The sequence below is a fragment of the Anas platyrhynchos genome, chromosome 5 (assembly GCF_047663525.1).
Source record: "Anas platyrhynchos isolate ZD024472 breed Pekin duck chromosome 5, IASCAAS_PekinDuck_T2T, whole genome shotgun sequence".
NCBI lineage: Eukaryota > Metazoa > Chordata > Aves > Anseriformes > Anatidae > Anas > Anas platyrhynchos.
This window is the reverse complement of record NC_092591.1, coordinates 18417377-18436064: the sequence shown is the minus strand read 5'-3', so window position 1 is coordinate 18436064 and position 18688 is coordinate 18417377. Positions and strand designations below refer to the sequence as shown.

The following is an 18688-nucleotide window of genomic DNA, read 5'->3' as shown; positions in this document are numbered from 1 at the left end:
ATATGTTGCCAGAGTATATGGATGCATTTAAAGAAGGTATTTGACTGGATGAAGGGATGAAATATACTTTTAAACAGTAGGTGCTTCTGGAAGTTGCAAGCATTTTAACAGGTGTCAACCCGTGAACTGCTTACCTTGTCCATGTAGCCCATGTTATTCTGTCAATCACAGCCTGGTCCACAAGCTGTTTTCCTGAAGGCACTTCATAGACTTGCCTTTTGTAAGACCCAGTAGAGACCTTTGAAATGAGCACAGACAGCAGTTCATAATAATTTAAAATAAATGAATTTATTTGAAATGATGAGGTTATAATTTTAAAGGGTTTTGAAAAGCATTTTCTTGATATTGTCTATTCATAAATCATCTTGCTCAGTGAGCTGAAAATCCTCCAAAATCTACGCAAGTATAAAGCATCAGCAAGAAAGAATAAGACATATTCAATTTTAAAATGTCTAATCAATAAAATGTAATTGAAACATCTCACATTCTGCCCATAATATTAATTCTGTCTATACATTGTGTATTTTGTCATGTATATGTGAACATAAATAAATAAAAAAGGCACAAGGCTGGAAGTTCTAACACCATGGTTTTGACGCTGCTCTGTGAAGACTAGAATTGAAAAGAAGTGCAATGTTACCATTCTTGTCAGGGATGTGAAGTATTCACAGTTCCCTGAGACATAATGAATGATAGATTGTACTCCTTCCTTGTTTAAGATAACCCATCTGTATCTGGGAAATAGAAAGGCAGGGGAAACCCATTACAGTGATTTTGAAATCTGTTTCTTCTTTCTATGCTTATTTCTTGTACTTAGTTTTCACAGAGACTATTTATGTCATCCACTTACCACGAAAATAAAGTAACAGTCTAGTGACAGTAACCTACTACTCTGACACTTCATTACAAAACTGAGTAGTTGTCAAAGGAGAATAGTTACACAATATCTGTCATGAGTACATTTGCTATTCAGTATCTTGAACAATGAATGACTGATACCTGGAGATAACAGCTATCTGCAGAGAAGTCCATCTGGATCACAAAACTTGGGATATCTTTGCAATAGCTGACTCGATTTAGTGTGGGACCCAACGTCAGATCATAAAAATCCACTGCATTTTCACTGGAACCGACTGCTAAGTAACGAGAATCTGGGCTGAACCTGAACAGATGAAAGAGTTTATGAATATATATACTTGCAGTAAATTGTAATACAGGTTGGCACTTACAATAGGTGTAATACAGGATTTGAGAAACACAGGTTAATTTGCGTTTCAAGCTTATGCTAACCAGAACTGAAGAGAAAGGTGGAGCATTCATGATTCATTTATCTAACAGAGGGAACAGTCTTTTCCTCCTTTAAGTAAGCTTTTACCTGACTCAGGAAATGGAAGCAAAGTTTTCCTTCTGCTGAATAAATTCTTTCTAATAAACCATAACTAAGAGCAAGCTGACAGAAGAGGCATTTCCATTGCTTCTGTGATGACATTCAGTCACCTTCTGTAAACCTCTGACCTCACTTTACCTCCTACACATCATCTTACCCTGTTCCTTTTTATGCCTACTGATACGCCCCCTGATTAGGATGGTCTCTTCCTATTTTTCCATTTACTTTCCCTTCCCTTTTCATTTTATCTAATCCTTGTCAGTATCACCTGAGACTCCACTTCCTGTAGAGGGCCTGTTTTTTGACTGATGGCTATTTCTTAACTTCATGTAGTTCCTCCTTTCTTTTTATTCCTGGTAGAGGAATAATCAAACTCTGTAATTCACTCACTGATTCCAGCTCTGAAATGTCATTGCAATGCTCCTCAGAAATACACAATGAAACTGTATTTTTCAAAATCAAAACAATACGAATTTCTAGAATACTATGAACATACAAAGCCATTAAGTTTTCTGACCTGATATCTTGGATAGCTGATCTTCTGTCCCTTTTTTTCCCCCAAATTTTCAAAGATGTCACAAGCAAGATAATAAATTCTCCATTTTTCATGCCAATGGCTACCATATCACCTTCTGGGCTGTAACAAACAGTACGAGCTGCATGCCCTAAGCTGACTTTGTTCAGCATCTTCTGTGAAGAAATAAGAATCCAGAAAAGTAAATGTCTCTATCTGTTCATATTTCAAAAGTACATTATGCTTTATAGTATCAGATGAATTGTTTTCAGAATACATTAAAAAGCAAGCTTTGAATCCTCAACACCACCACACGTCTAGGATATTTTTTTCTTTTTTCCAAAACAAGAACTGTTCTTCAGCACCTACCTTTTCAGCAATATCCCAGAGTCTTACTGTGCCATCTTCTGCAGCAGAAAGGAAAAAATCTCTGGAAGGATGTGTTGCTAGGCCCCAGATTGGTCCATCCATATGACCATTAATTAGAATATTACATGCAGCATTTTTCTCTCCAACTTCAATTATTTCAGCATTTCTTGTGCCAACAAGAATTTTTCCCTTGAACAACAGTGGAAGAATTATCTATGATTTAATACACTGGCTACTCATGATTATAAAAATATAAACCAAAGCTATAGTTAAGTCAAGAAAGTTTGCTTAAATCAAATCAAAACTAATTTACTTCTTAAAATCATCTATGATCTCCTAGAGTACAAAGAGGTAGATGAATCACAGCACCAGTGGAATTATTGCTTGAAAGTCAGATATTTGAAATGTGGAAAAGAATAGAAAATAGAAAAGAAATCCTTAGTCCTTAATCAAATATGTAAAGAATATTAACCTAATTAAGACTAAGACCTCCTAAAACTTTTAATTCTTAAAAGTCAAATGTAGACACCTTGCAGCCTAACATTTAATGTCAAATACTAAGAGAAAAAGAAAGCAAATAGTTTGTCATATTTTCAATGCCATAGATCAACACATGGATTATAAAAAAAAAAAAGTTTAAGTCATGATGATTCCTTTACCTTGCCTCTACAAACAGAGCGAACACAGTCAGTCATTTGTCCTGTCTCCAGTCTGAAGGCACGACATCGTTTCAGCTCTTGATCCCATAGTTTAACTGCTCCTCCTTCCTTTGATCTATTAAGAAAGCAGGAACAACAACAAATATAACAGCTGGCACAAAAAACTCAATGAATACATGAAAGAGCTATATAATTTAATGTAATTTATTGTATCTGAGGCATTTAAATCTGTTTTAAATCATTAAAGAACCAGTTGTTTTTACTGAACAGGTGATGAGCCTCCTAGCTAAGCAAGAACTACTGATTCAAAGTCCTCACTGTACTACTTTACAGAACAAGCTCTAAGATGGTCACTGCTAAGCTTAGTCTGAATTAGTATCTCCTAGGGAATTTGTCTAGTCAAAGGAGCAGTAAAGTATGTGAACAAATTGCCATCTTATTATTAGGACAGGCAGCAATTATCAAAATACAGTTGAAGGAAACAGGATATATATATGTCTTTTAACACCTTTGCTGTGAAATAAATTGCAAAAGACACTAGAGGAAAATCATGTCTCTTCTAGTCAATGGAAAAAAAATAAGTACAAGAAGCTCATGTGGGATGACTTGCATTTTGGCTACTATTCAGCGATCCAAAGGTGACTACTCACAGCTTTGACATCTCAGTCAACTACTCCACATTAAAAAGTATGAACCAAAATCATTTTTAGAGAATACATGTGCTTGCAGAAGCAAAAAAATAAAAAATAAATATGACTCACGGCCTTTCCTTGCCTCCTGTAACAATCAAGCCATCTCTTAATGTGGTATACATTGTGAAAACTGGTCCGTTGTGAGCTTTGGCCACAATTCGTATCAAGACATGATCTTTCCAAACACAAACATCTCCACTGATAGTACCCGTAAATGTCAAGTTATTCTGAAAAGAGGAAAAATATACTAATCAACTGATTCTGAGTAAGGCCGGAGAAAAACATTCAGAAACAAAGATCATCACCATTTGCTTTTAGTCTAAATTGCTTTTTTTGTATGCCTGTGTAGGAGAATTAAGACACGTAGGGTCAGGACAAGCTGCTATTTGCTTTGTTGAAGTCTGAAACACATGGTTTCTTATAGCTAAAAGGCTCTACATTGCAGAAAAAAAAATGCAGTGACTTAAAATTCAGCTATAGTGTTATCTGTTTTCAGCTTATTAGGTGTGCACAAATGTTGTTAAAGATGAAGACCAGGAACAGTTTTGACATTCCACACAAACAGGCAATTTGTACCATCTTGCTATATGCATTATGATTACAGTAACTAGTAGTTTATGAAGAAAACAGCCTGCTATTAACTCATACTGTAATTATCTGATTTCCTTTTTCTCTGCCTCCTATTTTTGGAAGGTAATAAAAATAACAACCTCGTGTATTTAAAGATAACTTATTAGGATACACTGAAAACCATCAGAAACTAAGGAAGAATCCTCAAATTCAGTGTCCTGTATAGTATTTTGTATAATATGCATGTGTTTGACAAGAACACTTTCCTTGAACTGGGTGACACTGATGTTCTACATCCTTATTTAAAGGGGGTGGTGGTGGTGGTGGTGCCCCTGATGAATGAGTAAGTAAAAGAGCACTGGAGATAAACGTGGGGGCAGATCCTCTGACCATCCTCATGACATAACCGTTGGGCTGATTTTTAACCTGTTTTAGAGCACCTGAACCAGCTCCTCCTGAGATAAAAGTCAAAGAATAGCAGCATTTCCAGAACTGTTGCCTACAAGCAGTATGGAAAACGCACCAGGTGTCACTTCATTCAGGTTGCGTATCTTTTTTTACAAAATCCTTCCAAGTTTTGCATCCTCAGACAACCTCATATCATGCTCCAGGACATTCAGCATGAAGCCCAATTTATATGCTAAGAAGCATCCCTCCATAATAAAGTTCACTGAGGGTTCCAAAACACCAACTAATGCCTGGGCTGTGCATCTCTAGCACCTAGCATTTGGAAGATAACTTCTCACTTTGTAGGAAGACATGAAGCTCTGAAATCTCTTAGATTAGATGATAAGAAGAAATTATTTACTCAGAGGGTGGTGAGGCACTGGAACAGGTTGCCCAGAGAAGCTGTGGATGCCCCATCCCTGGAGGTGTTCAAGGCCAGGCTGGATTGGGCTTTGGGCAACCTGGTCTGGTGGGAGGTGTCCCTGTTTATGGCAGGGGATTGGAATCAGATGCTCTTTAAGCTCCCTTCTAAGCCAAACCACTCTATGAAATCAAAGGTACCTAAAGAGACACCACTGTGGAAAACAGGTAGTCTTACAAAAACATGAAACCTCCAGCCATTTACAGTTTCAGAAGTCTAAATCAATAGTACAAATTAAGTCTGGACCCAATAGGCGGGTCAGAAAGCACACATGCAATAAAAGAGAAGGATCACTTCAAAAGAAAGCTATGGCCACCTGCCCAGCTGAAGATATGAATACTGCTCATTCAAAACAAGCCCTGAAATGGCAAGGATGTGGAACTTAGCAACAAGACCTACATCTGTCAAAAACAAAAAGCAAAACAAAACCCTACTGAGGTCATCTAACTGTCATAGATGTTAATGAATGCCCCAGGTCAGTGTTGCTCTCAGATCACTCATGAGTAATAACGCATGCAGAATAGAATATAATCACCCCTAGGTGGGCATAAAATTAGCCTCAGTTCTACTGTTGGGTTCCCACAGCCTACATAATCAGCTTTGTTGCATTTGGATTAAATATCAACCAGTGTCTTATCAACCCAAAGCACCTATAGCTTGTTTCTTCTGAAAACAAAATTACGTAAGACTTTCTATTAGTTTATGTTAGTTCTAACTAAAAGTATTAGAAATGCTAAACTGAATTTATAAAACAACTGACATACTTATTAAGAGGTTAAAAAAAGTCTCAGTTAAAACTAATAAAGGCAGAGAAAAGTCAAGAAATTTTTGTATGTATACATTTTAAAGTAGTTCGTTAAGGTACATACAGCTCCAAAAGCTACAGACAGCATTGTTTGCATTCGTGCATCTTCTATGGAACTCAGCAGCCCTTTTTTACTGAGAAGAGCTCTTCCAGCCAGTGTCCAGAACCTCACGTGTTTTACTCCCACAGAAACAAACTGGGTATCTGAGTCTGGTCTGAATTCTGCTACAAATATACGCTGGTTATGACCAGCTCGGCTGGCAATTTTGGCACCTGGTAAAAAAAGAAAATGGACTTCTTAATGCACAAGGAAAAATATACATTTATGGCAACATTTATTTGTTTATTCATTCTAGAGAATGATGAATCATACAAGAGCACAGGGGAAGGAAAAGTAAAAACTGCTCCTAAATTATGATGTAAATGTTAAAAAGTGATATAATAAGAGCCAGTAGCAAGGTGTAGCACCTAATGAAGGTGCCATCTACATATAATTTTCCTACTTAAATTTTTCTACTTTTTAATTTTCTTACAATTACTTATAAGAGGATTAGGAGCTCAGATCCAAGTAAGTAGTCATCTCCTCTTAAATTCCTAGGAATCCTTCGAAAATCACATACTCTGAACAAATTACAAGAGACTAATGAATAACTTCTCTGGAAATTTTGTCTGAAGATACTTCATTTCTTTCTATAGAAAATGCAGAAAATGACTGTGTTACATATGGTCTTAGATTCAAAGGTAATGCTCTTCCAGTCTTTCCAGAGTTATTAAAATCAGACATTTTGACCCATAAATATCAAGGTTCCTCAACAATTTTATTACCTGAAAAAGACATTATATTACCTGACCTCCTGTGCTATTTAGCCTTTTCTAGGGAATACACATCTTAGCTGCCATGCTCAAGCTGTATCAGCTTTTAATGATGAGCACAGGTATATTCTGACTGAAATGGCAGTGAATTGCTGCAAAGGCTTTTGCTTCACATTTTCACATGAGCTAAGACTGCATAAATGCACAATTTGATCCTGAATCCAGCTACACAAGCTGTGAAGGATCATTTAAATTGATTTGGTAGCTTATTTATAAACTTCCGAGAGATACTAGTCAATCAACAGAAATCTCAAAAGAGAGAGCAAATAAACCAGTAAGACTAAAGAATCAATATTAAAATCTGGGTATGGCTTTGACAGATAGGAAGGAGACAACCTAATTGCTTTATCCTAAATCCTGAACTTGGATCAAAGCCAACCTGAATAACTATAGTATAACTTAATACAGAAATACCATACTGGCACAGATGAGCTGTACTGGCATCACATTTCTGCAATGTGCAACTTTGGGGGGATTATTTTAGTAGTAAAACAGGTTATCAGACTTCAGAAGAGAAAGGAACAGAAAAGAACAGAACATTTTATCTGTGAGCAATAAAGACATTTATAAAGGGTTTTTACCAAGCAATAAAGAAATAGCTGAAAGATTTATATATTTTAGAGGAAGAATACATTTTTCCTTCATTATTCTAATTATAAATCAGAGAACTATCTTCATCTTTATGTAACAGTTCCAAAGGAGGTATATTTAGCAATTATTAAAACAGATAAGTACATTTAGCTTACCTCTTCTTGCACAGTGCATAGTGCACACCATTTATTGTAATAATTTTCTATCTGCTGATACATATACGTTATAACTGTCTTTGACTCAGTCCAATATACTTCTAACAACATAAATCCATTCTACAAAAAACAACCACTTTCCTACCTTCCTGCCACTTCCAAATGGTAATGGTATGTTCGGGATCCAGCCCTACAGAGAGCAGCAGTTTGCCAGTGGCACTGAAACTGACTGAGCAAACTCCCTTTGAATGGTAGCACCGTAGTACTGATAATGTCTGTTTGTTCATTGCATCCCACACATGAATAGAAGGAGCTGTAGCTACACAAATATATATTAAAAGAAAAGTTAATTAGCATATGTATTGAAAGTGTCTAATCATTTGCTTACTGAAGTGATTATTATTTTTTATTAATAGGACAAAATTATTCTGGTCAGATGAAAAGAAAGAAAAGAAAGGAGATTTTGGCCTCTGTTGGCAACCAGTTTCCTGCAAACAGGATCATTAAGCCAGAACTAAGAATTTGGCCTCATTATACTACTGGAGATGTAAATGTTGCTTAATGTGTAACTGGTTTTCTGAAGCACAGCAAAAGCTATGAAACATGGCAAAAGCTCTAAAAGCAAGCTGTTTTCTCCTGTTTATTTTTTTTTGTTGTTGTTTGTTTTTTTCTTGAGTAAAAGGTGTCTCAACATGCTAAATCAAACCTCTACAAACAGTGAGTAGACCATCAAGAACATAATTTCTAAGTGGGGCTTTTGGACAGCTGATAACTTCTGAGAAATCAGGTTACAGTACAAGACCAGAATCTCCTTTTCTATTAAATGGCCATCTGTCTGAAATGTATGCTCTCCTAGGAGAACGTCAGTTGAATAATCAGCTTGCTTACTAGTGTAGGAGAACTAGAGTATTTAATTTAGTTTGTATTGTTTGGACTGTAAGCTGAACCACCTTTCTCTGCTATTAATGTATGCTATTATTCCTATTATGGTGACAGCTAGGGTCTTTTTCCAAATGCAATGCCTTCTCCAAAAGATCTTACAATCCAAGTATAGTTTGCAATTTCTGAGCAGCATCCAGGACAGTAATAATCTCCCTCAAACTTCTTTCCTTCTAACCTCAAGTAAATCTCACTGCCGAGTCAGGAGGTTACCAGTTGCAGTCTTAGACCCAGATTCACATAAATTAAAATCCATTTCAGCTCTGTGCTTTATTTCTAATTAGCTAAATCTAACCCCTCAAAAGGACCCATACAATGGGAAACAGTACGCACAGGGACTTAGATAAAATTTTAGCCACATTAAACTAAATTTTCAAGCATAATTCCACAGCTGTTGCTAAACAGTTTTCAGAATGATCTCTTAATTTCTTCTGTTCCCCACAATTTTCTCACATGGCATTAACATTTCTTGATCATTGCTATTTGAGAGGTACTACAGCATAGTATATACATGCCATTAAAACAGAAAGGGTTGTCAATTAGTGGTATGCCTCAAAACTTTCGACAAACTCCCTGCTGTTCTCACAGAACACTGAGGGAATGGAGAGCTTTGAACTGTTTGTTCTTCTCTTTGGTAAAATGCTGTGTGGCCCCTGGACTGTGTACCTCCCATATAACCTCAACTGAACACTTTCTCTTGGGTGACAGACAGAAACCTTCATCTAGGTATAACTAAGGAATAATAACTGAGCAAATTTTTCAGATTAAGAATTAAAGGACAGAGAGCACTGATTCTTGAGTCCTCCTGCTTGACTGTGCTCTTCTGAAAGTCTCTGTCTTGACCTTGTGTCCTGCTGGTGGAATACTACAACTGCTGGACATCTCTCCAAGGAGAGATTTTCTAAGACATTTTCCTATTGGGAGAAGTGAAATAAAGCTCCCATGGGCTCACAGCACAAAAAATATCTTCAGTAAGATGAAGCAAATCTATACCAAGTCATTATGAAATTTAATTTCCCATTCCAGCCTATGACCAGTATCACTGTTTCAAGAACCTGTGCATCACTGCAGAAAACAGAAAATGGTAACTAAAAAAAGTAAGAGCTATTGGTAAAAGGGGTGCCAAATATCCATCAATAAATTTAAAGTGAAACTATCTGCATCTTTATAATGAAGGCAGGCAGCAGCTTGGATTCCAGACTAATGGTTCCACAAAGACGAAAAAATAAAAAGTGCTGGTTTCAGGCAGCGACAACAGAATTTAGTAATGTACAAAGGCTAAAACTAAAGTTGCAATCAGAAAAGGGCAAGCGAAACAGGGAAAGTCTCCAGGCATTATATACAGTAATAGTGATTTTTTTTTATATATATATAAACAACCATATAATCACTGATTCTTTTACATAGTTGGTGCGGGAAGGGGTACCTATATTCTTCCTCCCATCCTTACAGCAAGCACAATTTGGCATATTTGAAAGAAGTCAACACACATCAAAATGCCATTATACATCTGTTCTTCACAGAACAATCTTTAGATGCATATGAAGATTGTTATATTTTCTCAGTATACATGAACACGCATTTATGCATCTCTGGAGATGTGTCACAAGACAATTATGGCTGCCCAACAATGAACTCAGTCACACATGATGGTGATGAAATTTTTAGATTAGTTGAAAAAAGACATATTAATAAAAATAGCTCAATCAAGACTGCCAAACTGTCAAAGACCCAAAATGATACATAAAAAATTAAACTGACACCACAACAAGCATTTTAGATCGGTGGTAATAACTGCATGACAATCATACATAAATGTGAAAGTGCTTTATTCACTCAGTCACCTAGGCCTCCTCAATGGAATATACTTTGAAAATGCATATTTAAAAACTATTTTCAATTAAGTATCTAAAACAATTGTTAATTGTCAGCCCCAATACATCTATAAAACCTGCAAGCATACAGAGCAATGCTACAGTCGTAGTATGTATTAGAACTCACTAGTGACTGGGCAGCAAGGGAGTATGTTACAACAGAAGAGTTTTTAAGTGTATTCTAACATTTTAATTGCTTCTATGTTTAAGATTTGCTGAACTATTGTGGTTTATATTCAGTGCTAAAAGTAATAGGACTGATCCCAGGTTTGAATATACTAAAAATGAATTCACATCACTTATTGTTCTATAAAGTCGTGATGGCTACTAGATAGGCTAACTTCACCTGAAGATGTTAAAATTTTATTTCCCTTACCTGACATATCTGCTGAGTCTCCTGTAATGGAAAAGCAGCAGAAAAATAATTAGACCAGAAATAATATAAATGCTAAAGAAAATATATGCCACATTTAGTGTAATTTCTTAACACACACCTTGATGTCATCTCCTTGCATTGCAGCAGCACCAATACTGCATTTAGTGCTAAATATGATCAATTACTGATAAATGGTGATCTCATCAGAACTATGAATTACTATAATTAATATATTCTGATTTCCATTTTGAGTTACAACATAAAACTTTCATTTTGGTGTATGTTAGGTCTCTCTGCCCAACTCTAAACAATAAAAAAAATTAACATGTTACTGATGTCTTAACAAATTAAGTAGAAAAAATGCCATTTGTTATTCTGCTGAGAAATAATGTTTGAATCTGATTCTGGAAAGTAGTAAATACACTCAATGATCCTCTACAGGAGTGATAAGAAATCAGGATTATAGTTTCATCTATTGGGAAATATTACTGAGACTCTATGAAAGAGCACTGTAGTTTAAAAAATACTTGAAGCTAATGTTTCTGTAAATCTTTTGAAAATTTGAATTATGGTAGTTAAGATGCATTTGTGCAAGTCATATTAGTAAGACAAATAGAATCAGTTTAGTATGTTCTTTATGAAGTATTTGCTTGTTAATGTCTGTTTGGAATCTAACAACCAAATGTTTTTCAAAGATATTTTGATTCCAGTTTGGTTTTTTAGATGTAATTCTTTCCTTATAAAGTGTTTTGCAGTTCAATTTTTAAGTGTCATCTGCTCCAGATTTGTATCCCTTAATCCACATTACAAAAGAACTTAAATTGTTCTACTGCTAGTTGCTGTAGAAATGATTATGAAATTAAAAAGAATTAAGGGTCCTGTGTTTCTTCATGAGTAAACTGAACACTGAAGAAAACGATCCATGCAAAGGACAGATTTCTACATTATGACTACATTCTTCCCATATATTCTATCTTATTAAGAAATTAATCCAGACTAAGAAATATGCTGCAAAAGCAAATGATTTCCTACAAAAATAAAAGGCAGATATTCCTGCAAATATTCTTTGCAATGAAACCATAGGTAAAAAATCAGCAGATAATTTTTTCTGTTTAAATTATTTCTATTTCTTTAAATTGTTACGAGGCAGGAAACTCACCAAGAAATTCAGCTAGTCTAGCTAAGTAGTTACTACTATCGATAAGTCAGTTTTAATGAAACATGCACTTAAAAATCCAAAAGAAACAGGAAACTAGGTAATAAACTCTGACCATATTTAGATGAAATACCGAAAAAAAAAATCTACAAAAAAGTTATTCTGGCTAAAACAAACAATGATTTTCTTTGTGTTCTATGCACTAAGGAAAACAATGTATGCTTCAATCTGCTAAGAAACAACTGAAAGTATGAAAACTGCTGTTGGGTTGTAGGACTGTAAAAAAAATTACGTTCATCTGAGAAATTTAGAAACAGCGGTACTCAAGCTATGCAGATACACAGTGGTGTTTTTTATTATTATTGATTTGGTGAGTTCATAGATCAATTGTAATGTTGCTATGAAACATCTATTTTTTCCCCAAAAATCTATATTTATCTGTAGGGAAACACCCTTAGGGTTTGGGTTCTGTCTAGAATCTTACAGCTACATATTAACAAAACACTAAGTAGGATTTTAAACCTGCCTGATGAGACAGAACTACATCAAGTGACAACTATTTAAAGTATTCTGATTCTAAAAAAAACAACAACACAGGGATAGCTTAGTTAAGTCTCTTTGGAAGGTCTATGGTTGTTTGGAAGGCCTAACACAAGCTGTTAGTTAAATCAACACAGACTAATTTCATGGGGCTTAAAATTTCTTTAAAAATAATTTTTCATAACAATGCAAACAAAAGATAAGCTTTCTTTCATACCTGAATGTTTTTTTTGTTGTTGTTTTTGTTTGTTTTTAAACTTCATAAATTACATTCATATAAACATATAAAGAGGACAGGTAACTGAGTAACATTCATACAAACGGAGATAGCATAATCAAATACTTTTGTGATTTACCATGAACTCACAAGGCCCTAATTGCATGCTCTTATGTTAATGTCTTTTTACAAAAATACAAACATACCTACTTGGCCAGTTGCCACTATGTTGGTAAACTTGGGGTGCTGATTTACAGTGAGGCACAAAATATCATCATTGTGTTCTTGGTAAAAAGACTGAGAACCTAAGATAAAAAACATAAAAATCCAACTTTAATTAAAACATACATGGACACGCTTATAAACTTATAAGACATGTATATAAACGTTATAATATTTGTTAGAGAAAAATATTATGGTGGCGTTACAGTTTGGAGCTTAAAACCAGCAAACTGAAATCCTTTTTTTTTTTTTTAATCTTGATTTTAACACATAGTACTCAATGACTCTGAACTGTTCCCTAAACAAAGTTTTACATTTACATTTCATTTTAGCAGGCAAGTTCAAGAAACCTATTGCCAAAATAATCAAATCTTTACTTCCTTCAAAATTCAGTTAGCAAAAAGATTTAAATATATAGAGCTTGCTTATGCAGATATTAGGAATTATCTCCACAGACTGCATCTTCAGCAACAGCAAATAAAACTATTACTTTTCCCATCTAATTTTATTAGATTTAAAGCATACCATTAACTTCATTAACTATTACTCCATATATGATAAGAAACATTTTCCTCAAGTAGGTTTTCTCTTACCTGTTGCCACGTTATACAAGATCCCAATAGATGCAGTATGATATATTACATCGGCACCATCGTTCAAATAGTGCACGTTGTTTCTGCAGTCCTTGCCTCGGTACCCAAATACTAGCTCCAAAATTAGGTCCTAAGAAAGATATTTAAATCTATTAGATAATGAAAAACTTAAGGGAATTATGAATTTTGCAGTCTTTTCCAGGATTTTATTTTTCAAATATGTCCTCATGAAAGAGGAGTTTAATGATGTCTCAAACCAACAGAAACTGAGATCTTGCCTATATTGTTAGCTTAGAAACCCTGGCCCACAATCTAATTCCACTTGGCAATTAGGAATGTTGAATTACCACTTAAAAAGTCTGGAATATTGGTGACAAAAGATCATTTTTTTATCCTAAAAGAAGCATTTTGTTAAGTCAAAAAAAATATTTTAGTTTATATAAAGAACTGCATTTTTCAAGGTTAGGTGGAATTTCCACTTCAGATTAATCACAAGTGAGTACATTTACTTGAATTTACTAGGAGCCAAAAACATTATGAATATATGTACATATGTATATACACACACACACACACACACACACACACACACATAACTATTTAAACATAACCATTAATAATGAATTTAAAAATTTTAAAAGAAACTTCAATAATTTTTACAATAAGAGATGTTTTATTAGTGACAATACACCCACTAAGAATAAACAGTTACCTGAACAAGACATACTGTTTTCTACATATTGCATTTAAAGGGCTTTATTCTTAATAAGAATGAAGCCATGCTCCATTTAGTTTATGGGAGATGAAATATTATTTTCAGGATTTACCAAAATGAAAAAAAAAAAAAATCCTCTCCCACTTTTTTGTTATTTACTCGCTATTTCCATCTTCAATAAATTTTAAATGAAACAATCATTTAGCATGTCCACAAATGTGTTAATTTCTGTCAAAAAAAATTTAAAAGGAGAGGGAGGAGAGATCAATGTGCCTTTTCTTACCTCTATAGGTCTCTTTTTTTTCCCAACATTATTTGTCTGAAGTTTCTCAGGCTGTGGCAATGCCCTACTAACTGGTGGTCTGAAATAAAGAACTGTGAATAAGAGAAGGCTGTCCGTCACCCATTCCATACTAACACAGTACCTTCTAACCTGCTACTGTACAAGAAAAACTCCTAGCACCAGCCTGCTTAACTGATATTTGCATCCATCTTTAAAAGAAATGCCTTTGTAAAGGGAAAAATAAACAAACAACAAAACAAAACAAAACTCTTTGATTTCAGAAATGTTAAATATGCTAAGTTTTTTGACAAATCTTCCAACAATCCACGAGGTTAATGAAAAAGCTTGTTTTTCAATGAATTACAATTGATCTATTAGTTTTTAATGCTGTATTCTTAAGGTATTTCTTTCTTTTCTGTACCTGATTACTCTAAATACTTGAGATCATACCTGCTTCCCACAATGCTCCAGTAGACTCTACATTTTCCTGTTGTAACACTTGGTAAAGAATTCCAGGTACACCTATCCATTCATTCTTACATCAGTAGAAGCAAGTTATTGAAGAACATTTGTTTGGAAACAAAGCATTATCAACCAAATGCATGATTATTAGCCATAACTTATGTTCCACTGTTCTGAATACTCCAGATTTAAGAAATCTCAAATAGATATGCCTGATAAATCCCTGTAGCATTTTTCAGATATGTTCAACAGTTTACATAGAAAGAAACATAGAAACAAATTTTATTGATCAAAATTAGGCAATTATTCCTAGTAATCCGAAGGAGCAAATTGATTCTACATATACAACATATGTGGCCATGGGAAAAAAAAATAAGAAAAACACTTAAGAGGAACAATTCATTTAAAATTAAAATCTATACATAGATGCAGTGAAATCCAGATGACTTAATCAAGGAGGTAGTGATACAAACTAATATACATAAATCAACACATCAGCTCTCTTTCATATTCCCTTTTAGTGTGAAGTAATTTATCTTTTAATTAGATCTTTGTTCAAGCGATGACTTTGATGCAATTAAGCACCATGCTATTTCTAAGAACAATAGATGATGATTTGCTTATACACTGTATGTTTTGAACTACAGTTATTTCAGTTATTCACATAAAGCTCATTTTCTGAGCCTTATTATATTCTTCTCATTTTCTGAGCTTTATTAAATTCTTCCACTTTCCTTTTCCAATTTGAATACAATTCACAGGTTTATCTCATATGACAAATAAAAAACATCTGTATGTATTATAATGCAAATTATATCGCAAATATAAATTGTGCTCTGAGATACTTCAGTTACTTCCTCTATACTTGAAAGCCTGTAAATACTCATGAAAAAACGTACAAAAGAAAACCACATGATTACAAATTTCTGTCTGCTAAAAAAAGTCTGATTGCCTGATCACCCAAACATGATTGAGTTTAATAAAACTGTCTATGTAAGACATAGCCAGAAATAGGTCCTTGAAATATTTAATTCAGCAACATAAATCCAGATTCTATAAAATGTAAAATCTTAACATTAGAAAACAAATCCAGATGTAAAAATAAATATTTTACATTGGATAGTTAACACAAGGCATCTTTTCACAGAGAAGAAATATAAGGTGTATGAAACATAAAAATCAGTTTAAAGGACGAAATAATTAAAGATAAAAAGACTGAAAATTCAGGTCATGAAAGAAAATAACTGAAGGTCATATTTCATATTTAATTTTGTATTTCATATTTATAAATATGTAAAAATTTTATTAAGAATAGCAAACAGAACACTAATTGAAGAGATTCATAGAGAAATACTTCTATAATTTCAAATAGAAGGATAGGCTAACACTTTTCTTTTTTTTTTTTTTTGCTACTCCAAAATTCTTATTCTTAGAGAACAGACTTGTAAGATAAACTTGCAGTCAAGGCTAAAGCTAGGACTATAAGAACACAGGTCTGAAAAGAAGTCCAGTGTGGACATGTACAAAAGGTCTCCTCACTTGGAAACAGGTATTAAGAGGTGACAATTATATTCATTCTTTCTGTTCTGCTCTAAATATGTTTGGTGGGAATGTAAGCACAGACTTCATTCTCAGAGATCCTCGGTTAGAGATCTGTTTTTCCTCTCTGAAGATGCCAGTTAGAAGGAATTTATATACATGAATCATATTCACAATATTCTTATATACAGAGATCAATGGGGCTGAACAAACCAGTCTCTACTCATATGTCTTGCTCTCCAGACCCTTCACCATCTTTGTAGCCCTCCTTTGGACATCATCTAATAGATTTATATGCTTCTTTCAAAACCCGCACACAGTACTCGAGGTGAGGCCGCACCAGCACAGAGCAGAGCAGGACAATCCCTTCCCTCGACCAGCTAGCCATGCCGTGCTTGATGCACCCCAAGATATGGTTGGCCCTTTTGTCTGCCAGGGCACACTGTTGACTCACATTCAATTTCTGTCCACCACAAACCCAGATCCCCTTCTGTGGGGCTGCTCTCCATCCTCTCCTCCCCTAGTCTACACATTGCCCCGTCCCAGGTGCAGAATCCAGCGCTTTTTCTTGTTAAACTTCACATTGTTGGTGATCGTCCAAACTTCTAATGTGTCAAGATCTCTCTGCAAGGCCTAGAGAGGGCACTCAAAGGCGTCAACAACTCATCCCAACTTAGTATTGTCTACAAAATAACTTAGTAGACCTTTAGGTCCTACATCCAAGTCATTTATGAAAATATTAAAGAGAACTGAACTTAAAATGGAGCCCTGCAGAAACCCACTAGTACATGGCCACCACCCTGACGTAACCCATTTACTATAACCCTTTGAGCCTGAACCATCAGCCCACTGCAATATGTAACTGTTCACCCACTGCAATATGCATTTATCTAGCTATATGCTGGACATTTTGTCCAGAAGGATATACTGTGAGGAACAGTATTGAAAGCCTTGCTGAAATCCAAAAAGATCACATCAACCTGCTTCCATTCTCTCAGCTTTCAGGGATGAGGGAAAAAAAGCGCAAACCACTCATATACTGGGCTACATCTGCATAAGCTTGTTGGCCAGTGCAAAAACTAAGGAACATGTCTGATTTCTGTCAGTAATCTCAACATACAATTTTCACGAACACTCTTGAATCATTACTGGCTCTTGAACATCTCTTTTCATTTTACTTGATATGAAATTCCCAGCCTTCCCAGCTATTTTTCAGATTCTTTCTCCTGTTCTGTCTTACCACCACTGACTCCTAGCATCCTTTCTTCAAGTCTGTCATAGTACAACAGTATTACCACTATGTGTGATCAAAATTCTCACTTTTTATTTTTTAAATAAACTATATTTTTATTTATAAGTTTCTAAATCATCTACAGAAAGCATTCTCAACAGGTCATAATGTCTATCATATTAAGCAAATATAGAAATAGGTCATCAGGAAAAATATCTGATCATATCACAGTAGATGAGCAATTTCACTTGCAAATACTCTGATCAAGATATCCCACACAATACAGATCTCCTAGTGTCACATGGAAGCCCTCTTATCACTGTGCACTAATGAAATCCAGTAACTATCCAATTAAATAAAACTACTGAAGTGCATGAACAAAAATTCAAGGACACATTCTTTATGGGGAATGGGTTCTCCGAAAGCACTTCAGTGATACAGAAAATAAAAATTTGCCCTTATTCATTCAAGTAAATGAAGATAGAGAGAGGGAAAAAAAGAGGAACTAATACAGCCCAGGTCCAATTAAAAAGCTAACTAAATCTAACAGCTTCATTAAACCTCTTCTTTAAAAGAGGTAAATTTGCATTAAAGTTCCCCTTTCTTTCATAAAGAACTCCTCTTTTTTTTTTTTTTTTTTTTTTTGATATCTGTTTGGAAATGTCACTGTGTTTGATATAGAATATATATATCCCAGAATATTATCAAATAACTTTTTTTTTTTTAAATGTGTGTATGTAAGAAGTACTGCTTAACACTGAACAAACCCTAGCGTCTACAATCACTGAAGCTAAATGGAAAAATAATAAATAGTTCTCTGGATATCAAAAGTATTTAAAAATGCACAGAGTTAAAAAGTAAAATGAATTGCACGTACCCATTATTATATTTATCTTGTTATTTTAAAGCTAGGAATTCTATTTAATGAAGTATACCTAATGATTACTTACTGAAGTATATCTAATCAAAAAGGTTTCTAGCAAAAGACAAATCCAGCTGTCAAAGACATATCAAGGACTAAAGAAAATCATACTGCCACCTTATTCCACTGTGAAGTA

General features: G+C 34.5%; 1 protein-coding gene across 5 annotated transcripts in view; it reads right to left on the bottom strand.

Moving 5' to 3' along the window:
* The window catches only part of EML5 (EMAP like 5), a 123703-nt gene that overhangs the window by 10770 nt on the left and 94245 nt on the right, over positions 1-18688 (bottom strand). For 2 of the 5 annotated variants that reach the window (XM_072038372.1, XM_038179392.2), the window contains 12 exons: positions 14399-14477; positions 13401-13530; positions 12792-12890; positions 10673-10693; positions 7629-7802; positions 5929-6137; positions 3691-3848; positions 2930-3044; positions 2271-2459; positions 1905-2077; positions 1000-1162; positions 135-238 (listed from right to left, as the gene is read on the bottom strand). In XM_072038372.1, coding sequence (XP_071894473.1) covers positions 135-238; positions 1000-1162; positions 1905-2077; positions 2271-2459; positions 2930-3044; positions 3691-3848; positions 5929-6137; positions 7629-7802; positions 10673-10693; positions 12792-12890; positions 13401-13530; positions 14399-14477 — 1614 coding nt within the window. Of the gene's footprint in view, positions 1-134; positions 239-999; positions 1163-1904; positions 2078-2270; positions 2460-2929; positions 3045-3690; positions 3849-5928; positions 6138-7628; positions 7803-10672; positions 10694-12791; positions 12891-13400; positions 13531-14398; positions 14491-18688 lie in introns of those variants that run through there. The other 3 variants (XM_072038373.1, XM_038179393.2, XR_005265953.2) reach the window with 3 other exon arrangements.